The sequence below is a fragment of the Taudactylus pleione genome, unplaced genomic scaffold (genome assembly GCF_031769625.1).
Source record: "Taudactylus pleione unplaced genomic scaffold, aTauple2 ptg000927l, whole genome shotgun sequence".
Lineage (NCBI taxonomy): Eukaryota > Metazoa > Chordata > Amphibia > Anura > Myobatrachidae > Taudactylus > Taudactylus pleione.
The window spans coordinates 1,391,105-1,412,784 of record NW_028285328.1 but is presented as its reverse complement, the minus strand read 5'-3'; the positions used below and the strand labels follow the sequence as shown (position 1 = coordinate 1,412,784).

General features: G+C 47.8%; 1 protein-coding gene across 5 annotated transcripts in view; it reads right to left on the bottom strand.

The window, feature by feature from the left end:
* Positions 1–4,170: 4,170 nt before the first annotated feature.
* The window catches only part of KCNT1 (potassium sodium-activated channel subfamily T member 1), a 265,672-nt gene continuing 248,162 nt past the window's right edge, over positions 4,171–21,680 (bottom strand). For all 5 annotated transcript variants that reach the window (XM_088459701.1, XM_088459704.1, XM_088459702.1 and 2 more), the window contains 2 exons: positions 11,529–11,613; positions 4,171–11,331 (listed from right to left, as the gene is read on the bottom strand). In XM_088459701.1, the coding sequence (XP_088315827.1) occupies positions 11,208–11,331; positions 11,529–11,613 (209 nt within the window). In that variant the 3' untranslated portion in view covers positions 4,171–11,207. The remainder of the gene's footprint in view (positions 11,332–11,528; positions 11,614–21,680) is intronic.

Here is a 21,680-nt window from a genome sequence, read left to right as displayed (position 1 = left end):
GTCATTATAGTACATGGGCAGTGTGTGTGACTGTCATTATATTACATGGGCAGTGTGTGTGTGACTGTCATTATAGTACATGGGCAGTGTGTGTGACTGTCATTATATTACATGGGCAGTGTGTGTGACTGTAGTTATATTACATGGGCAGTGTGTGTGACTGTCATTATATTACATGGGCAGTGTGTGTGACTGTCATTATATTACATGGGCAGTGTGTGTGACTGTCATTATATTACATGGGCAGTGTTTGTGTGACTGTCATTATATTACATGGGCAGTGTGTGTGACTGTCATTATATTACATGGGCAGTGTGTGTGTGACTGTCATTATATTACATGGGCAGTGTGTGTGACTGTCATTATATTACATGGGCAGTGTGTGTGACTGTCATTATATTACATGGGCAGTGTGTGTGACTGTCATTATATTACATGGGCAGTGTGTGTGTGACTGTCATTATATTACATGGGCAGTGTGTGTGACTGTCATTATATTACATGGGCAGTGTGTGTGACTGGAATTATATTACATGGGCAGTGTGTGTGACTGTCATTATATTACATGGGCAGTGTGTGTGTGACTGTCATTATATTACATGGGCAGTGTGTGTGTGACTGTCATTATATTACATGGGCAGTGTGTGTGTGACTGTCATTATATTACATGGGCAGTGTGTGTGACTGTCATTATATTACATGGGCAGTGTGTGACTGTCATTATATTACATGGGCAGTGTGTGTGACTGTCATTATATTACATGGGCAGTGTGTGTGACTGTAGTTATATTACATGGGCAGTGTGTGTGACTGTCATTATATTACATGGGCAGTGTGTGTGACTGTAGTTATATTACATGGGCAGTGTGTGTGACTGTCATTATATTACATGGGCAGTGTGTGTGACTGTCATTATATTACATGGGCAGTGTTTGTGTGACTGTCATTATATTACATGGGCAGTGTGTGTGTGACTGTCATTATATTACATGGGCAGTGTGTGTGACTGTCATTATAGTACATGGGCAGTGTGTGTGACTGTCATTATATTACATGGGCAGTGTGTGTGTGACTGTCATTATATTACATGGGCAGTGTGTGTGTGACTGTCATTATATTACATGGGCAGTGTGTGTGACTGTCATTATAGTACATGGGCAGTGTGTGTGACTGTCATTATATTACATGGGCAGTGTGTGTGTGACTGTCATTATAGTACATGGGCAGTGTGTGTGACTGTCATTATATTACATGGGCAGTGTGTGTGACTGTAGTTATATTACATGGGCAGTGTGTGTGACTGTCATTATATTACATGGGCAGTGTGTGTGACTGTCATTATATTACATGGGCAGTGTGTGTGACTGTCATTATATTACATGGGCAGTGTTTGTGTGACTGTCATTATATTACATGGGCAGTGTGTGTGACTGTCATTATATTACATGGGCAGTGTGTGTGTGACTGTCATTATATTACATGGGCAGTGTGTGTGACTGTCATTATATTACATGGGCAGTGTGTGTGACTGTCATTATATTACATGGGCAGTGTGTGTGACTGTCATTATATTACATGGGCAGTGTGTGTGTGACTGTCATTATATTACATGGGCAGTGTGTGTGACTGTCATTATATTACATGGGCAGTGTGTGTGTGACTGTCATTATATTACATGGGCAGTGTGTGTGACTGTCATTATATTACATGGGCAGTGTGTGTGACTGTCATTATATTACATGGGCAGTGTGTGTGACTGTCATTATATTACATGGGCAGTGTGTGTGTGACTGTTACTAGCTGCTGAATCACTATGATTCTTTCTTTCTGTCAGTTATAACGGTCGCTGTTATTTCTTTCTGAGTGCGTCACATTACTGCGATTGTTGCTTTTACTTTGAATATGTCTAAAGATAACGGGAAGCAGGAGAGGGAGAGACCTGTGCTGGTCTCATGTATATCACGTGCGGCATATGTGTCAGCACACAGACCCTCCTTTATGTCCTGTGAGGTCTGTTATAAAGAGCCACCTGTCCGGTTACCTGTTGTTGGATAAGCGCCGTCATGGGTCACCTCTCTGTCCCGCGCGGTAAATGTGCCCAGCGAGCTAAGAAGCGCAATGCTCTGCAGTGTGAGTACATGTAACGTCTTCTGAAGTTTGAGTTATGTTTTTTTTCTTTTTCCAATAGTTTTGCATTATAAAACTATTGTCGTCTCTATACTGCGGAGGTGTCTGGGCCCCACGGTAACATCTGACAGTTTTTAGCAGGAGAAAATGGTTCTTACTATTTAATCAGCACAGAAACTGAGTGGGACCCAAACCACGGTCTCCTGTACGTCTGTGAGTCTCAGTATCTTTCGGACAATCGCCCCATTAATATAACCGGCTCTGACCTGGATGGGGGTAGTAGTTATATACAAAGGGATTGACTGCTGCTTTAAGCTGAGAGACTCCTCCCCGTACAGTAATATATGAGGTTGTACATTGTATTTCCTTATTATAATAGCAGTTTCCGATGTAAATCAGCGATGAGGAACAGGCGGCCCCTCACCCTCCCCCTGTAACACGTATTAATCGCCGGCTGATATGGTATTACAGGAGTCTCTGATGTAGATGTATGGAATTAACGGTAATGTGCGGCTCAGTTGAAGGTTGGGGGGCTCCTAATTCCGCCTCTGACGTGCCCATCACATATCAGCCTTATTATGTGCAAAGGAGGATTTTATTTTTCAGTGTATTTAATCTCTATGATCATATTTATTGTTTATAGATTTAGGATTTTGGGGGGTAGTTATAATTATTTCGTACAAACCTGGGAGTGTAATAACTGTATATTGATGAGACGTCCTGTGCTGGACAATGATGCACAAGGATATTGGAATGTTAAACAATCAGTTCCAGCTGATATAAATGGTACTTTAAGGATTTTTATCTTTAATCTACTTTCCCTGTAACTTGCAAATAAAAGTTGATATTTTAAATTACGTCCCTGTTGTAGGTACAGAAATGTGTCTTCAGATTGTCCCCAGCGGTCCCGGAGCAGCTGCTCCTTCATCCTTTTATAGGGGGTTGGGTTATGGAATCCCAGCGGTCAGAGTACCAACAGTGGCGTCCTGACAGTCAGAAGCCCGACAGAATTATGGCGGTATACTAACCCTTACCCTAACCCACCATCCCTCCGGCAGCCTGACCCCAACTCTCCCCTCCGGCAGCCTAACCCCCCACCCTCCCCTCCGGCAGCCTAAACCCCCACCCTCCCCTCCGGCAGCCTGACCCCCCACCTTCCCCTCCCGCAGCCTAACCCCCCACCCTCCCCTCCCGCAGCCTAAACCCCCACCCTCCCCTCCCGCAGCCTAAACCCCCACCCTCCCCTCCGGGAACAGCCTGACCCCAACTCTCTCCTCCGGCAGCCTGACCCCAGCCCTCCCCTCCGGGAACAGCCTGACCCCAACTCTCCCCTCCGGCAGCCTAACCCCCAACCCTCCCCTCCGGCAGCCTGACCCCAGCCCTCCCCTCCGGGAACAGCCTGACCCCCAACTCTCTCCTCCGGCAGCCTGACCCCCAACTCTCCCCTCCGGCAGCCTAACCCCCAACTCTCCCCTCCGGCAGTCGGGTTTCTGGCTGCCGGCATCCCCTTTATACAGCGTTGTGTGGCATAAAGGGAATGACCTCGGCATTGGGCACTGGGTGGTTTATCAAATAAATGGTTAAAGTCCCTATACAGATACATAACTGAGGACAGGAACCGTTTCTTGTCATGTACGTTTGTTTTCCTTCAACAGCCACCTACCGGCAATATACACCGGCACTGCCGTGATTTGTGTTCCCAGGTGCCCAGAGATGAACCGGATCTACGCAGCGGGATGTGATGCTCGGAGGGGATTTGCAGAATGTTACCGTGTAGGTGAGATCATATTCATTTGCCTGGAATTGTGGTTCTCTCTTTCCCCCTACTGGTGTCATCACCCCGACCACATACGGGACGGGATGGGGCATTAATGAGAACCGGCGCTGTCTATGTATAATGCAGATGTAAGGGCTGTTATACGGTGCATGGGGTGGGGGTGCGGGGGGTTAGACAGATGGCCCCTGGGAGAGGGTGTAACAGCCAGGAGAACCCCTTAGACCAGTGTATTTCATGCATATGACACAAGGAACCACACACACCTGTAATATAGCTGCATGCAGCTGTCGCCAGTTTAATATTTTCTTTACATAGAACAGAGTTTAAGAAAAACTGTACAAAATGACTTTTGCGACTCCTGTATCCTCCCGGATCTGCGCTCGGAACATCGGATACTGGCAAAAGATCAGAAGCAAGTGAGAAAAATACATGCGCTCTGTACATTGTGGGGTCCTGGCGGGACCATCTCTTCTTCTAGGAAAGACATAGGTAACAAAATGATATATGCTTGTATCAATACGAGCTTCCTCACTGGTGGCAATACATACATATGATCAATATTATACTGTGTGTGTGTATATAGATATATATTATACGTACACAGTGTATTATCGATTGTCAGTACACAATGCAAAGAACCATCAAAGCATATACATGAGATATAAATGGTATTTCAGGACTCATACAGCGTCATTTGTAGTTTCCCCATAACAAACCAATGAGGTGATAAAACATGCAGCTAATGATGGGATGATACAATGTAACGCTGACTTCCATCTGCTCATTACATAATACGCCGTTAGGATGATAGATTGCTATAGGTGAAGTTGCCGGATTTGGGGATTATTAGCCCCTGGTGATGCCATGTAGCAGGTTGGCAGCGGACTTCCTCTGATGGTACCTGCACATCCAGGTGGTACAGTATCCGCGCGGAGCCATCGTCCGCTGCCCTTTGTCTACATGGCTGAAATAATTTCCCTTTATTACCGGCGCGGGTCAGAGCTGCGCACCCTGCGCCAGTGATACCTGTTATGGCCGCACGTGTCAGTCATTGTCCTGGGACCCCAGAGGAGGTGGCTCTCTGTAGAAAGTATTGCATATAATACAGTCCTGCAGGTTATACACAGGTACATTGAGGCGTTCATTATAAAAGGCACTAGCACATGGACATGGATAGATGGGGGAGATGTACTAAGCTCTGAAAAGTGTTAAAGTGGAGAGTAATAAAGTACCAACCAATCAGCTCCTGTCAATTTGCAGGCGGCGTTTGAAAAATGGCAGTTAGGAGCTGATTGGTTGGTACTTTATCTCTCTCCACTTTGTCCCCCGGGGTAGGCTCACGCTGCCGTGGCCGATTCCCCCGGGGTATGCGCACAGTGCCGTCGCTACCTCCCCAGCGTCTGCGCACACTGATGTCACTACAGCCCCAGCGTATCTGCACTTACAGCCTATTACTATAGACATGGGTGTGTATATAGTGTTGTATTAGTGCCGGTCATTATCGAGCTAAGGGGTAGATGTAATATGCCTTGGAGAGTGATAAAGTACCAACCAATCAGCTCTTAACTGCCACGTTACAGGCTGTGTTTGAAAAATTAGTTAGGAGCTAATTGGTGGGTAGTTTATCACTCCCCACGGCTTAGTACATAGACCCCCTAAGAACCAGCTGCCATCTCTTTATTAACGCGCCTGGACCGTTGTCTTCTGGTCACGCACAGAGATGTGGAGATTGGACAGATCATTAGTAGATAAAGGTTTAGATTATATATATATATATATATTAAATGGGCACATTTGTAACCTTGTCTTCATGTGCGCAGTGTCGGTGGGTTTATAGTATGTTGTCTGCAGTAAGTAATAGTTGACGGGTTTCAGCATTTCTCTAGGAAACACATTATATACGGTGTATCAGCCGCCAGGATCCTATTAATAATATCTACATAGGTTTTACAATGTTCTGTTTAATCATTTTCTCACAAGTAACAAAATGAAGGATCGGCCAGACGCGCACAAATGCCGCAACAACCGTAAGTGTGAGATTTTTACACCTAAAGCTGCATTTAATTAATGAGAGAGAGGGGCCCATTTATTAATGATTGCATTTTGCAATGCGATCAGTGCATGCAGTACCGCCCATGATCGCATTGCAAAATGCGCTCATAGCGGCCGAATGTATGATCCGACACATGCAGGGTGACGGGCTCTGGAAGGAGGCCGTCCCTGCGATGTGGCCAGAGGCTGCTGCACATGAGTGGTGCCCATTGCAGGCGGAGGGATCTGGGCGATCCCTCCGCCGGCTGACATGAGGTAAGTCCCCATGGACTACAGCGGCTAACGCTATCTTCAGATGGCGTTAGCTGCTGGGGCCAATATCGGGAATGCGAAACCTATGGGGGAGGCGGCTGCCGGCGGCAATGGAGGGATCTCAGCAGGTACCGGAGATCTTCCTATATATAGATATCGGAGATACAGTACCCGCTGCTGTCCCTCCTTCATACCTCCGGGGGATACTTAGTATTTCAGGTAAACCCCTGAAAACAGGTGTTTTCGGGTATTTTACCTCAAATTCCCTTTGATGAATGGGGGAGAGGGAGGGAGAGAGAGAGAGAACATTCCTAATTCCTTGCAGAGTGATGGGAAACGATTGTTATATATTATTGTAATCATTCCCATTTGCGCAGTGGGAGAAATGGGCTCTGGGAAACCTCTTACTATAATCTAATTACACAAAAGGTTTCTAAAGCGCAATTTCTACCGTCCAGCAAATAAGAAAGAACTTTACATTGAGGCCGTTTCTGTGTTTCACAGCGAAATCCAGACAAGGGAAGAGAATCATTTTCCCTTAATGAAATGTTATTTATTAATCTATTTTAATTTGTTATGCCTACAAGGCCTGATGGGGCCTATTCATCATGAAGAAAATTCTCAAAAATTTTGTGTTCATTTAGTTTTCATCTCGTCCTGATAAAAAGCGAGTCTCCTCTTAATACTGGAGGCATTAGTTCTCCCCCATTTACGTAATTACTTCCGATAAGCTGACATTTCCCCTGCGGCTCCGGTCGTCTGCAATAATCAGGCTGTGAAGAGTAACGGTGCTAAGGTAACATTTGTGTTGGGGGCAGAGCTGCACCCTATAAACAGGCTGAGTTACTGTATGTATGCGCACCATGCTAGTCTGGGAAGGGGCTCTCCTGTCCCATCTGCACACTGTACTGTATATCTTGGGCAGCTGCAGCACGGCCTGGATATTGGGCAGGACACCTCTCTGGGCGTTTGTCAGGGCCGGGCGTCAATCAGTGACTGCTAGGGTACAAGGTGCGAGTTCCCCGCCGGTCTCCCTGGATGTATGACAGAGGCAGAGCCTCATCCTGCAGCTTCTCCAGCTGACACCCAGGAGCTCAGACCTGTCATCTCCCGCCCTTTACTGCCCACTTCAACCACCTCAGGGAGCTCCTGGCCGACGTAAGCTGGCGCAGAATGTGGCCATCTATCCCCTGGTCTGCAGGGAACTTTCTCCCCGATGCCACTGATCCCCCCCGGCTCCAGGTGACACTGATCCCCCCGGCTCCAGGTGACACTGATCCTCAGCGACATGTAAACTACCGCGGCCAAACTTCAAAAAGTATCGTTTTTTGGAGTCTGGTACATTGTTTATAATAATAGGGACTGCGATCGGCAGCGCTAATTAGCACTCTGCCGGAGATTTCTGCATTACGCTATTATTACATAGGAACAATACTCAGGTTTCTGTATAATTTTATGTAACAAACAACCTGACAGAGGCCCCTAAAAGAGAAGTTAGTAAAAGAAAAACAGAAACATACATTAGTAAAAAGAAAAGGACATAAGGAGGGAATGTGGGGTCTCTGCCCAATAGCAGCTTAAAGGATTTATGTCTGGGATCAAGTAACGGTGGGGAAAGTATATAGCGATCAGTCTGTAATATTCCCATTATTTGGAAGGTGACAATATACCCCCCTGGTGATTGGCGGGAATGGTGTGAAACGCGTCTCTATAGGAAAGGAGCCGCCATCAGAAATGGTGTGGCCCAGTACATGCCCCCACGCTTTCCTCCCGCATTACTACACTTACAGTGGGCGGGTGAGCCTGGCACCTACTGGGCACACAAAGGAGGCAGCAGCATGTAGGCGAGGTCCCTCATGAATATTAGTCAGGTCATTTTGATATATCATAAATAAAACATCATCTCCAAGCTGGGCGAGGGACGTGTTTACATCTATAATAAATGTGCGCAGTAACTGCGTCCCATAAACACCTGAAACAATCCCAACAACAGGAGCTGTCTGGAAACACAGTAATTAGATTTATAATACAGTAAGTCTCAGCAATGTAATACACAGACAGCAGCAATACTGGGAAGGTGGTGGGACGGAAGAGGAAGGGGCCGGTGTATCGGAGGTTGGAGGTCTTAGTAAAAAACTGCATCACAATTGGGCTAATGCGCCATATACACAACGCAAAGGAAACCGCCTGCTCTGCTTAACGTCATTGGTAAGTGCACCCCGGGGTGCAGCCGATGTCACCCCCCTGCCATGCGCAGCCGATGTCACCCCCTGCCACGCGCAGCACAGGCTCAGTTATATCACACCCATGTATTCCCAGCATTGTACATCATCATGTCTGGTGCACACGTACTAAAACCAAATGTAGACCGGAGCCGATGACCCTCCCAACACTCCAAACCGTTGCGACAAATGATCTGGCGCCATGACGATGAGACCGTCCCTCTATAACCTGGGACATGTGGGAGGGAATACTTCTTATTCTGACATCTCATCACTCCTAACCATCACCTGCGGTTATTTGTGTGACAGACAGCGGGGATAACGGTTCCGCAAAATCATAATGACTGGATGATGGTCCGTCCATAATATCCGAACCAGCTCAATCTGATGGAGCCGGCGGGACCGGCTGACCAGCACGCGGGGAGCCGGCGGGACCGGCTGACCAGCACGCGGGGAGCCGGCGGGACCGGCTGACCAGCACGCGGGGAGCCGGCGGGACCGGCTGACCAGCACGCGGAGAAATGGTGCGATCGGCTGACCAGCACGCGGGGAAATGGTGCGATCGGCTGACCAGCACGCGGGGAAATGGTGCGATCGGCTGACCAGTACACTGCGAGCAGCTATACGATATGTGACCAATTATGCCAAAGCTTTTGTCATTCTGAAGATAGGTGAAATGATCACGTAAGATGTGGCCTGTACGGCACCTACACACAGGAGAGGCGGCCATTTTATGGAACGTACCAATATTATAGTCATGGGGATGCCGCCTATTCGGTGGCATAAGATGATTGGTTCCGGCTGCACAGGTGACTGTAATAACAGCCGGAAACTCCACCTCATTAATAATACATTTATATTACTCCCGGTAATGGACGGGGATTAATACTGATCAGGTACTTAGTAAATCTGCAGTATAAATATTACAGTACAATTCTCTGTAAAGCACCTGGACACCATATTAACTCTGATATTAAATGCAAAAAAACAAACAAATCAATATTCATCTTACCCCGATGAGCCCAAAACAAATGTACAGAGACTACGAGTTCTCTAATAATAAAACCAATAAGTGATATGTCCGTTCTAAAGGAGCGGCCCACCTACCCCTCAGAGAGCGGCCCCCCCGTACCCCGCAGAGCCTGGAATAACAGCGCCCGGGGCGAGAACAGGAGACAGTCCATGACTCTGCCCCAATGGAAAACGGAATTCTGTCTAATTTTAACAGTAAAATGATTTAAATAAAGTTTATTTTTGGCACCATCAGATAACTTGTAGAAAATGTATAGATTTGTACAAACCCTCCAGCAACTTTCACTAAATACCTTGTTTTCCTGTTCTGTGCTTCTCGGCTGTGTCTTTCTGTCTTCAGGCAGAATCGTTTATTTCCGTTGCCCTGGGATACGACAACTGTATCCAAACCAGAGAGCTGTGTGGTATCCGGGGGTAACACCACTCTGCCTGATACAAATATAAGGCTGAAGAGGACAGATGAGAGCTAGAATCATTATATAGTGTATGACGTTGCTGGAGGCCAGGTACAAGACAATAAATTCAAGTCGTATTAGGGTAGAAAACGCTTTAAAACCGTATTGTATAAAGATTCAGGTATGTGAAGCCTCCGAATATTGGCACATAATCACCTAGAGCAGCGAGTTACAATACAAAACCCGTCTAACGGGCATATATGGAACAGAAAAAAATAAATGTTGCTCTTCATCGCCAGGAGACGATCGGCCTAAGACTCGTAGCGCCATTGTGACGCTCTGCTCTGAAATACACATTGGACCGAGCCAGCTGCTAAAGGGGAGGCAGCAACAAAACTACAGCGACTGCGCAAGATCTAGCGATTCTCTCCATATCATCGGCTGCTACGTTCTACATCATCCACTAAAACAGACGCTGAATTACCCGATAAATAAAAGCGCTAGATATGAAATGGGAGAAGCGATTGATATAGCAAAGAAACGCTAAACCGCTAGGATAACAGAACTGGCCTGGGCCTATCAGCAGCTTGTAAAACACGGCATATATTGTCACTGTACCGGTTGCTCGCACATTACAGCGAGGGTATAGATTGGCCGACTTCATAAACCAATATACATCTACGTAAACACCCGGAATACTGTATGGTCTGTACAAAGTGGCCGCATCGGAGACTGTACTTTGTGTGATGCCAAAAAGAGAAGCAATGGGACAATCTCAATGTTCAGGAGACGTTTTGTAATTTGGGGGCTGAAAACACATCCAGGGGAGTCTCTCTCAGCCTGACCCAACGCAGAGGGGCGCGGACTAGTGCAATTTACACCAATATATCCTCCTGGAATTGGCTTCTTTGTGGAACAAACCGTTTGCGGATAGAACACATCATGTGGATTATCCATCGGCCTGTGGCTGCGCTGCGGTAGCGGGATGTCGGCCTGTGGCTGCGCTGCGGTAGCGGGATGTCGGCCTGTGGCTGCGCTGCGGTAGCGGGATGTTTCAGGACCAAGGATATACTGGTTGGATGTCACTGTTATGGCTTATCAAATGGATCCGCAATTCGGTGCTGCGTCTGTGCCAAGCTCCGGCAATTTTTTTTTTTTATGGGGGGGGGGGGGAAGAGAGGGGAGGCTTCCTGTATTGATTGTTGGCAGGATCAACAGTCTCCACCCCGAGTACCAACGAGGTCCAGCTGGGAGTGAGACTCATGGGCTGAGCCTGGCTGCGTATAAACACGATACGGAAGTCAGTTCGGCTGTGTGATCGGGCAGAGTCTCCATGAGTCAGGCTCGTTCTCATAGCTGCGTTTCATCCCGCGTTTCCGGATTACCCGTCTGCTCTGTCCTATAACTGTTGCTGCTTTTTCGGCTGTGGGAGTCATTTGCCACATGGGCTAGAGGGTCCGATCTGATGAGATATCTAGGAGAAAATGCCATACAGAGAGATAAATCGAGAAACCACTTCATTTACATACGTCCGGCACTTATCAATGAATCAACGTTCTAGGTTCACCCATACATTCTTGTGGTTTCATAGGTAACATTTTTATCCGCTTTCTAAGACCTTTTCCTACCTACGGAGCGCACCGCGTACCCTTCTAGTGCATCAGTACTTACACAATATCATTCGGCTCCAGTCGTGTGTCCGGCGGGGGGTTAATGAGGACGTAGGACAGTGTGTTCTGGTGGTCGTTCATCTCGTCTGTTATAAAGATAGCAAAACAGAGGCAGCGTTATTGGTTTCCGTATCTGTATTATAGCGTCATCGGGTCTCTGTATAGACACAGCGCTGTGAGATTCCTTCACCTTCGTTACCAACTACATCTCCCATAATGCTCGGCCAGCCCAGATAACAGATAAAGGAACCACAGATAGCACCAGTACTGCAATTACTACAGTATATGGCTAGTACTGGAGTAATATCCTCATGTTAGTGGTCTGGCATGGGAGCCACATTTTACTTGTTAGTACTACTGCTCAAAAATGTCTATGTATGTATATATATATATATATATGTATATATAATGTGTGTGTGTATATATATATATATATATATATATATATATTTACACACACACACGTAGTGTTCATTCTAGCACCCTGCACCTGTAACAACTCGTGCAGTTCCTCTTTCCTGCCTGGGGTGTTGCTCTCTGGTTATCTGATCTGGTGCTTCTGGCACACTCAACTGATGCAAAAAACTTTCGAGATACAGAGAAGAGTGTGCTAGAAGCACCAGAGCACAGAGTGACACCCCAGGCAGGATAGAGGAACTACATGCTAGAATTAATGGGGTATTACACAGTCCCTATGTTGATCAGGACAGAAATGGGCTTATTGATGAGAGAACCATCACCCCCTTATGGAGGCCCATAATTCCAGCGCAGAACGATTGTCACACAAACGTCTCTTTAATCTCTTTTTTTTTTTTTTTATGCTTTTAATTACTATTAATAAAAAATATTATTAAACATAGGAATTCCTGCTGGAAGTATGCACTAATCCCACCACAAGACTCTCCATGTACCCTTAGCACAGAAGTACCTGCATAGCTCCGTACATTCACCTGGGGCAATGATTAAACCATAACACACATCGTTAACACGTCGTTTCATCATTTGCCTTTATAAATATCTTCCGGATTTAGAATACAGGTTGGAGCCAATGACTCTCTGCAGTTTTCTCTTCTAAAACATCGATCATTGTATAAAAACGCACAAACATCCATGTAACATTTCCCAACCAGGTTACATAGTAACGGACACATCTCGTCCCTCCAACCAGCAACCGGGAATTGGGAAAACCTGTACTACATTGTCCAGCATTATATAGTGTAAATATAATCACTGAAATTACGCCATAAACCAGGCAATCCGGTTTACACGGCTTTACAGACATACATCCTGCTGTGGGAAAATGGCGGCTTTGTAGGATGTATAAAACCTAATAATCACCAATCAGAGATGACGTCTTGTGAAGACAATTATTTAAAAGAAAAGTTATAACAGTTTTCACTTTAGGCAGAGAGAAGATTAATGAGTCGCTTATATCGGGGCGTGGGATTACCATACATAACAAACAGCAGATGGATAAGGAATGAATGACTATGATAAATCTCAGGCCAATTACTGCAAGTCCCAGTACACCTCCAGGGAATATAACGGTACAGGACACTGTCTGCGCCAATACGCCCCCACGCCAGTAACCACTGCACCCTCCGAGCAGCGTTTACATGGAGAAGCTGATTTGTTTTAGCAGCTAGAAGGATATTTCTATTGCCCAGTATAAGGTGCATGTTTCCATGTAGAATAAAGCAGAGACCCAGGATATTTTAATATTTAAGTTTTCACTGTAAGAAAATATATAAAATTTTGCTATTAAACAAAAAGGGTTTAGTCTCGGGTGTCACACGAGCAGATTTCTGTCCTGTACCCACGTTACACTACAGGTATGATGATCATCTTTTCAGGCCGCACAGAGGTCCTTATTCAGAGCTGGACGCTCTGAATCAGTGCCCTCCTCCCTAAAAATGGAGCGGCCTCTTGGACGCTCGCATAGCTGTGGGTTACCACCCACAGCTAATGCGAGAGTCCATGATGATGGTCAAGACCATCGCGACCATCGGGCTTGCGACGAGACCCTGCGGTAGGGTCTCGGTGACCGCAAGCCCTGGAGTGATTTTGGCTCTATCAGAGCCAAAATCACTCCCACTGACATCACTAATGATGTCAGTGGGGCCGGACCCAGACGGTAGGCGTTCCCATGGCAACGCCTCCGTCTGGCAGCCACGCCCCTGGCACGCCCACCAAAGGGGGCGTGCTGTCACTCACCATCGACAGCACGCCCCCTTTGGTGTGAGACCCCGAGCGACGTATTCCTCGTCGCTTGCCGGGTCTCGCGCATGCGCCCGACGGAGCTCCCTCCGTCGTGCGCATTCGCCCAACATCGACCCGCTTGCAAGCATCCTTCACTTGCAAACGGGTCTGAATGACCCCCAGATTACACTCTGAACCGTTTTTCTGCTGAGTGGAAACATCTGGTGTGACACCAGCTTAAGCCATTCTACAAGATACATTTAACAGACACTGAACTATACCGTAGTGACTGACATCCAGCAAAGCAACGAGACGCATTGGGAACCATGTATAAATGTACCAATAGTTCTCCTTTCATTTTACTCTACTAGTGAGGTAAAGTTCTCTCCTTGCAGTAAGAGCTCTGAAAGGAACACTTCGACTTTGGGAACTTAACACGTGAAATGCTCAACATCATATGAGATATGCCAATGAGTACAGTATGACCTGCAGGTAATATGGTACGATCTGGGAGTCAGTGGATGGAGGATAGTCATATTGGTGTAGCCTGGTGTGTGGATAGTCAGGGTGAGGTCAGTGAGTACAGTATGGTGTGAGGATAGTCAGGGTCAGTGTGGTATGGTGTGAGGATAGTCAGGGTCAGTGTGGTAGGGTGTGAGGATAGTCAGGGTGAGGTCAGTGAGTACAGTATGGTGTGAGGATAGTCAGGGTCAGTGAGTACAGTATGGTGTGAGGATAGTCAGGGTGAGGTCAGTGAGTACGGTATGGTGTGAGGATAGTCAGGGTCAGTGTGGTATGGTGTGAGGATAGTCAGGGTCAGTGAGTACAGTATGGTGTGAAGATAGTCAGAGTGAGGTCAGTGAGTACGGTATGGTGTGAGGATAGTCAGGGTGAGGTCAGTGAGTACAGTATGGTGTGAGGATAGTCAGGGTCAGTGTGGTATGGTGTGAGGATAGTCAGGGTCAGTGTGGTAGGGTGTGAGGATAGTCAGGGTGAGGTCAGTGAGTACAGTATGGTGTGAGGATAGTCAGGGTCAGTGAGTACAGTATGGTGTGAGGATAGTCAGGGTGAGGTCAGTGAGTACGGTATGGTGTGAGGATAGTCAGGGTCAGTGTGGTATGGTGTGAGGATAGTCAGGGTCAGTGAGTACAGTATGGTGTGAAGATAGTCAGAGTGAGGTCAGTGAGTACGGTATGGTGTGAGGATAGTCAGGGTGAGGTCAGTGAGTACAGTATGGTGTGAGGATAGTCAGGGTCAGTGTGGTATGGTGTGAGGATAGTCAGGGTCAGTGTGGTAGGGTGTGAGGATAGTCAGGGTGAGGTCAGTGAGTACAGTATGGTGTGAGGATAGTCAGGGTCAGTGAGTACAGTATGGTGTGAGGATAGTCAGGGTGAGGTCAGTAAGTACGGTATGGTGTGAGGATAGTCAGGGTCAGTGTGGTATGGTGTGAGGATAGTCAGGGTCAGTGAGTACAGTATGGTGTGAAGATAGTCAGAGTGAGGTCAGTGAGTACGGTATGGTGTGAGGATAGTCAGGGTGAGGTCAGTGAGTACGGTATGGTGTGAGGATAGTCAGGGTCAGTGTGGTATGGTGTGAGGATAGTCAGGGTGAGGACAGTGAGTACAGTATGGTGTGAGGATAGTCAGGGTGAGGTCAGTGAGTACAGTATGGTGTGAGGATAGTCAGGGTGAGGTCAGTGAGTACGGTATGGTGTGAGGATAGTCAGGGTGAGGTCAGTGAGTACGGTATGGTGTGAGGATAGTCAGGGTGAGGTCAGTGAGTACAGTATGGTGTGAGGATAGTCAGGGTGAGGTCAGTGAGTACGGTATGGTGTGAGGATAGTCAGGGTGAGGTCAGTGAGTACGGTATGGTGTGAGGATAGTCAGGGTGAGGTCAGTGAGTACGGTATGGTGTGAGGATAGTCAGGGTGAGGTCAGTGAGTACAGTAGGGTGTGAGGATAGTCAGGGTGAGGTCAGTGAGTACAGTATGGTGTGAGGATAGTCAGGGTGAGGTCAGTGAGTACGGTATGGTGTGAGGATAGTCAGGGTCAGTGAGTACAGTATGGTGTGAGGATAGTCAGGGTGAGGTCAGTGAGTACGGTATGGTGTGAGGATAGTCAGGGTGAGGTCAGTGAGTACGGTATGGTGTGAGGATAGTCAGGGTGAGGTCAGTGAGTACAGTATGGTGTGAGGATAGTCAGGGTGAGGTCAGTGAGTACGGTATGGTGTGAGGATAGTCAGGGTCAGTGAGTACAGTATGGTGTGAGGATAGTCAGGGTAAGACAGTACGGTATGGTGTGAGGATAGTCAGGGTCAGTGAGTACAGTATGGTGTGAGGATAGTCAGGGTGAGGTCAGTGAGTACGGTATGGTGTGAGGATAGTCAGGGTCAGTGAGTACAGTATGGTGTGAGGATAGTCAGGGTAAGACAGTACGGTATGGTGTGAGGATAGTCAGGGTAAGACAGTACGGTATGGTGTGAGGATAGTCAGGGTCAGTGAGTACAGTAGGGTGTGAGGATAGTCAGGGTGAGGTCAGTGAGTACGGTATGGTGTGAGGATAGCCAGGGTGAGGTCAGTGAGTACGGTATGGTGTGAGGATAGTCAGGGTGAGGTCAGTGAGTACGGTATGGTGTGAGGATAGTCAGGGTGAGGTCAGTGTAAGTACAGTATGGTGTGAGGATAGTCAGGGTAAGACAGTACAGTATGGTGTGAGGATAGTCAGGGTAAGACAGTACAGTATGGTGTGAGGGTCAGTGAGTACAGTATGGTGTGAGGATAGTCAGGGTGAGGTCAGTGAGTACAGTATGGTGTGAGGATAGTCAGGGTGAGGTCAGTGAGTACGGTATGGTGTGAGGATAGTCAGGGTGAGGTCAGTGAGTACGGTATGGTGTGAGGATAGTCAGGGTCAGTGTGGTATGGTGTGAGGATAGTCAGGGTGAGGACAGTGAGCACAGTATGGTGTGAGGATAGTCAGGGTGAGGTCAGTGAGTACAGTATGGTGTGAGGATAGTCAGGGTGAGGTCAGTGAGTACAGTATGGTGTGAGGATAGTCAGGGTGAGGTCAGTGAGTACGGTATGGTGTGAGGATAGTCAGGGTGAGGTCAGTGAGTACGGTATGGTGTGAGGATAGTCAGGGTGAGGTCAGTGAGTACGGTATGGTGTGAGGATAGTCAGGGTGAGGTCAGTGAGTACGGTATGGTGTGAGGATAGTCAGGGTCAGTGTGGTATGGTGTGAGGATAGTCAGGGTGAGGACAGTGAGTACAGTATGGTGTGAGGATAGTCAGGGTGAGGTCAGTGAGTACGGTATGGTGTGAGGATAGTCAGGGTGAGGTCAGTGAGTACGGTATGGTGTGAGGATAGTCAGGGTGAGGTCAGTGTAAGTACAGTATGGTGTGAGGATAGTCAGGGTAAGACAGTACAGTATGGTGTGAGGATAGTCAGGGTAAGACAGTACAGTATGGTGTGAGGATAGTCAGGGTAAGACAGTGAGTACTGTATGGTGTGAGGATAGTCAGGGTCAGTGTGGTATTGTGTGAGGATAGTCAGGGTCAGTGAGTACAGTATGGTGTGAGGATAGTCAGGGTCAGTGAGTACAGTATGGTGTGAGGATAGTCAGGGTAAGACAGTGAATACAGTATGGTGTGAGGATAGTCAGGGTAAGACAGTGAGTACGGTATGGTGTGAGGATAGTCAGGGTGAGGTCAGTGAGTACAGTGTGGTGTGAGGATAGTCAGGGTGAGGTCAGTGAGTACAGTATGGTGTGAGGATAGTCAGGGTAAGACAGTGAGTACGGTATGGTGTGAGGATAGTCAGGGTAAGACAGTAGGGTATGGTGTGAGGATAGTCAGGGTCAGTGAGTACAGTATGGTGTGAGGATAGTCAGGGTGAGGTCAGTGAGTACAGTATGGTGTGAGGATAGTCAGGGTGAGGTCAGTGAGTACGGTATGGTGTGAGGATAGTCAGGGTGAGGTCAGTGAGTACGGTATGGTGTGAGGATAGTCAGGGTGAGGTCAGTGAGTACGGTATGGTGTGAGGATAGTCAGGGTAAGACAGTACGGTATGGTGTGAGGATAGTCAGGGTCAGTGAGTACAGTATGGTGTGAGGATAGTCAGGGTGAGGTCAGTGAGTACGGTATGGTGTGAGGATAGTCAGGGTCAGTGTGGTATGGTGTGAGGATAGTCAGGGTGAGGACAGTGAGTACAGTATGGTGTGAGGATAGTCAGGGTGAGGTCAGTGAGTACGGTATGGTGTGAGGATAGTCAGGGTGAGGTCAGTGAGTACGGTATGGTGTGAGGATAGTCAGGGTAAGACAGTACAGTATGGTGTGAGGATAGTCAGGGTCAGTGAGTACAGTATGGTGTGAGGATAGTCAGGGTGAGGTCAGTGAGTACGGTATGGTGTGAGGATAGTCAGGGTGAGGTCAGTGAGTACGGTATGCTGTGAGGATAGTCAGGGTGAGGTCAGTGTAAGTACAGTATGGTGTGAGGATAGTCAGGGTAAGACAGTACAGTATGGTGTGAGGATAGTCAGGGTGAGGTCAGTGTAAGTACGGTATGGTGTGAGGATAGTCAGGGTCAGTGAGTACAGTATGGTGTGAGGATAGTCAGGGTGAGGTCAGTGAGTACGGTATGGTGTGAGGATAGTCAGGGTCAGTGAGTACAGTATGGTGTGAGGATAGTCAGGGTAAGACAGTACGGTATGGTGTGAGGATAGTCAGGGTGAGGTCAGTGTAAGTACGGTATGGTGTGAGGATAGTCAGGGTAAGACAGTACAGTATGGTGTGAGGATAGTCAGGGTAAGACAGTACGGTATGGTGTGAGGATAGTCAGGGTCAGTGTGGTATGGTGTGAGGATAGTCAGGGTGAGGTCAGTGAGTACGGTATGGTGTGAGGATAGTCAGGGTGAGGACAGTGAGCACAGTATGGTGTGAGGATAGTCAGGGTGAGGTCAGTGAGTACAGTATGGTGTGAGAATAGTCAGGGTGAGGTCAGTGAGTACAGTATGGTGTGAGGATAGTCAGGGTGAGGTCAGTGAGTACGGTATGGTGTGAGGATAGTCAGGGTGAGGTCAGTGAGTACGGTATGGTGTGAGGATAGTCAGGGTGAGGTCAGTGAGTACAGTATGGTGTGAGGATAGTCAGGGTGAGGTCAGTGAGTACGGTATGGTGTGAGGATAGTCAGGGTCAGTGTGGTATGGTGTGAGGATAGTCAGGGTGAGGACAGTGAGTACAGTATGGTGTGAGGATAGTCAGGGTGAGGTCAGTGAGTACGGTATGGTGTGAGAGTAGTCAGGGTGAGGTCAGTGAGTACGGTATGGTGTGAGAGTAGTCAGGGTGAGGTCAGTGAGTACGGTATGGTGTGAGGATAGTCAGGGTGAGGTCAGTGTAAGTACAGTATGGTGTGAGGATAGTCAGGGTAAGACAGTACAGTATGGTGTGAGGATAGTCAGGGTAAGACAGTACAGTATGGTGTGAGGATAGTCAGGGTAAGACAGTGAGTACTGTATGGTGTGAGGATAGTCAGGGTCAGTGTGGTATTGTGTGAGGATAGTCAGGGTCAGTGAGTACAGTATGGTGTGAGGATAGTCAGGGTCAGTGAGTACAGTATGGTGTGAGGATAGTCAGGGTAAGACAGTGAATACAGTATGGTGTGAGGATAGTCAGGGTAAGACAGTGAGTACGGTATGGTGTGAGGATAGTCAGGGTGAGGTCAGTGAGTACAGTATGGTGTGAGAATAGTCAGGGTGAGGTCAGTGAGTACAGTATGGTGTGAGGATAGTCAGGGTAAGACAGTGAGTACGGTATGGTGTGAGGATAGTCAGGGTAAGACAGTAGGGTATGGTGTGAGGATAGTCAGGGTCAGTGAGTACAGTATGGTGTGAGGATAGTCAGGGTGAGGTCAGTGAGTACAGTATGGTGTGAGGATAGTCAGGGTAAGACAGTACAGTATGGTGTGAGGATAGTCAGGGTGAGGTCAGTGAGTACGGTATGGTGTGAGGATAGTCAGGGTAAGACAGTACAGTATGGTGTGAGGATAGTCAGGGTCAGTGAGTACAGTATGGTGTGAGGATAGTCAGGGTGAGGTCAGTGAGTACGGTATGGTGTGAGGATAGTCAGGGTGAGGTCAGTGAGTACGGTATGCTGTGAGGATAGTCAGGGTGAGGTCAGTGCAAGTACAGTATGGTGTGAGGATAGTCAGGGTAAGACAGTACAGTATGGTGTGAGGATAGTCAGGGTGAGGTCAGTGTAAGTACGGTATGGTGTGAGGATAGTCAGGGTCAGTGAGTACAGTATGGTGTGAGGATAGTCAGGGTGAGGTCAGTGAGTACGGTATGGTGTGAGGATAGTCAGGGTCAGTGAGTACAGTATGGTGTGAGGATAGTCAGGGTAAGACAGTATGGTATGGTGTGAGGATAGTCGGGGTCAGTGAGTACGGTATGGTGTGAGGATAGCCAGGGTGAGGTCAGTGAGTACGGTATGGTGTGAGGATAGTCAGGGTCAGTGAGTACAGTATGGTGTGAGGATAGTCAGGGTAAGACAGTACGGTATGGTGTGAGGATAGTCAGGGTGAGGTCAGTGTAAGTACGGTATGGTGTGAGGATAGTCAGGGTAAGACAGTACAGTATGGTGTGAGGATAGTCAGGGTAAGACAGTACGGTATGGTGTGAGGATAGTCAGGGTCAGTGTGGTATGGTGTGAGGATAGTCAGGGTGAGGTCAGTGTAAGTACGGTATGGTGTGAGGATAGTCAGGGTGAGTGAGTACAGTATGGTGTGAGGACAGTAAGGGTGAGGTCAGTGAGTACGGTATGGTGTGAGGATAGTCAGGGTAAGACAGTAGGGTATGGTGTGAGGATAGTCAGGGTAAGACAGTGAGTACAGTATGGTGTGAGGATAGTCAGGGTGAGGTCAGTGAGTACGGTATGGTGTGAGGATAGTCAGGGTGAGGTCAGTGTAAGTACGGTATGGTGTGAGGATAGTCAGGGTGAGTGAGTACTGTATGGTGTGAGGATAGTCAGGGTGAGGTCAGTGAGTACGGTATGGTGTGAGGATAGTCAGGGTGAGGTCAGTGAGTACGGTATGGTGTGAGGACAGTAAGGGTGAGGTCAGTGAGTACAGTATGGTGTGAGGATAGTCAGGGTAAGACAGTGAGTACGGTATGGTGTGAGGATAGTCAGGGTAAGACAGTAGGGTATGGTGTGAGGATAGTCAGGGTCAGTGAGTACAGTATGGTGTGAGGATAGTCAGGGTGAGGTCAGTGAGTACAGTATGGTGTGAGGATAGTCAGGGTGAGGTCAGTGAGTACGGTATGGTGTGAGGATAGTCAGGGTGAGGTCAGTGAGTACGGTATGGTGTGAGGATAGTCAGGGTGAGGTCAGTGAGTACGGTATGGTGTGAGGATAGTCAGGGTAAGACACTACAGTATGGTGTGAGGATAGTCAGGGTCAGTGAGTACAGTATGGTGTGAGGATAGTCAGGGTGAGGTCAGTGAGTACGGTATGGTGTGAGGATAGTCAGGGTGAGGTCAGTGAGTACGGTATGGTGTGAGGATAGTCAGGGTGAGGTCAGTGAGTACGGTATGGTGTGAGGATAGTCAGGGTCAGTGAGTACAGTATGGTGTGAGGATAGTCAGGGTCAGTGTGGTATGGTGTGAGGATAGTCAGGGTGAGGTCAGTGAGTACGGTATGGTGTGAGGATAGTCAGGGTCAGTGTGGTATGGTGTGAGGATAGTCAGGGTGAGGTCAGTGTAAGTACGGTATGGTGTGAGGATAGTCAGGGTAAGACAGTACAGTATGGTGTGAGGATAGTCAGGGTAAGACAGTACGGTATGGTGTGAGGATAGTCAGGGTCAGTGAGTACAGTATGGTGTGAGGATAGTCAGGGTGAGGTCAGTGAGTACGGTATGGTGTGAGGATAGTCAGGGTGAGGTCAGTGAGTACGGTATGGTGTGAGGA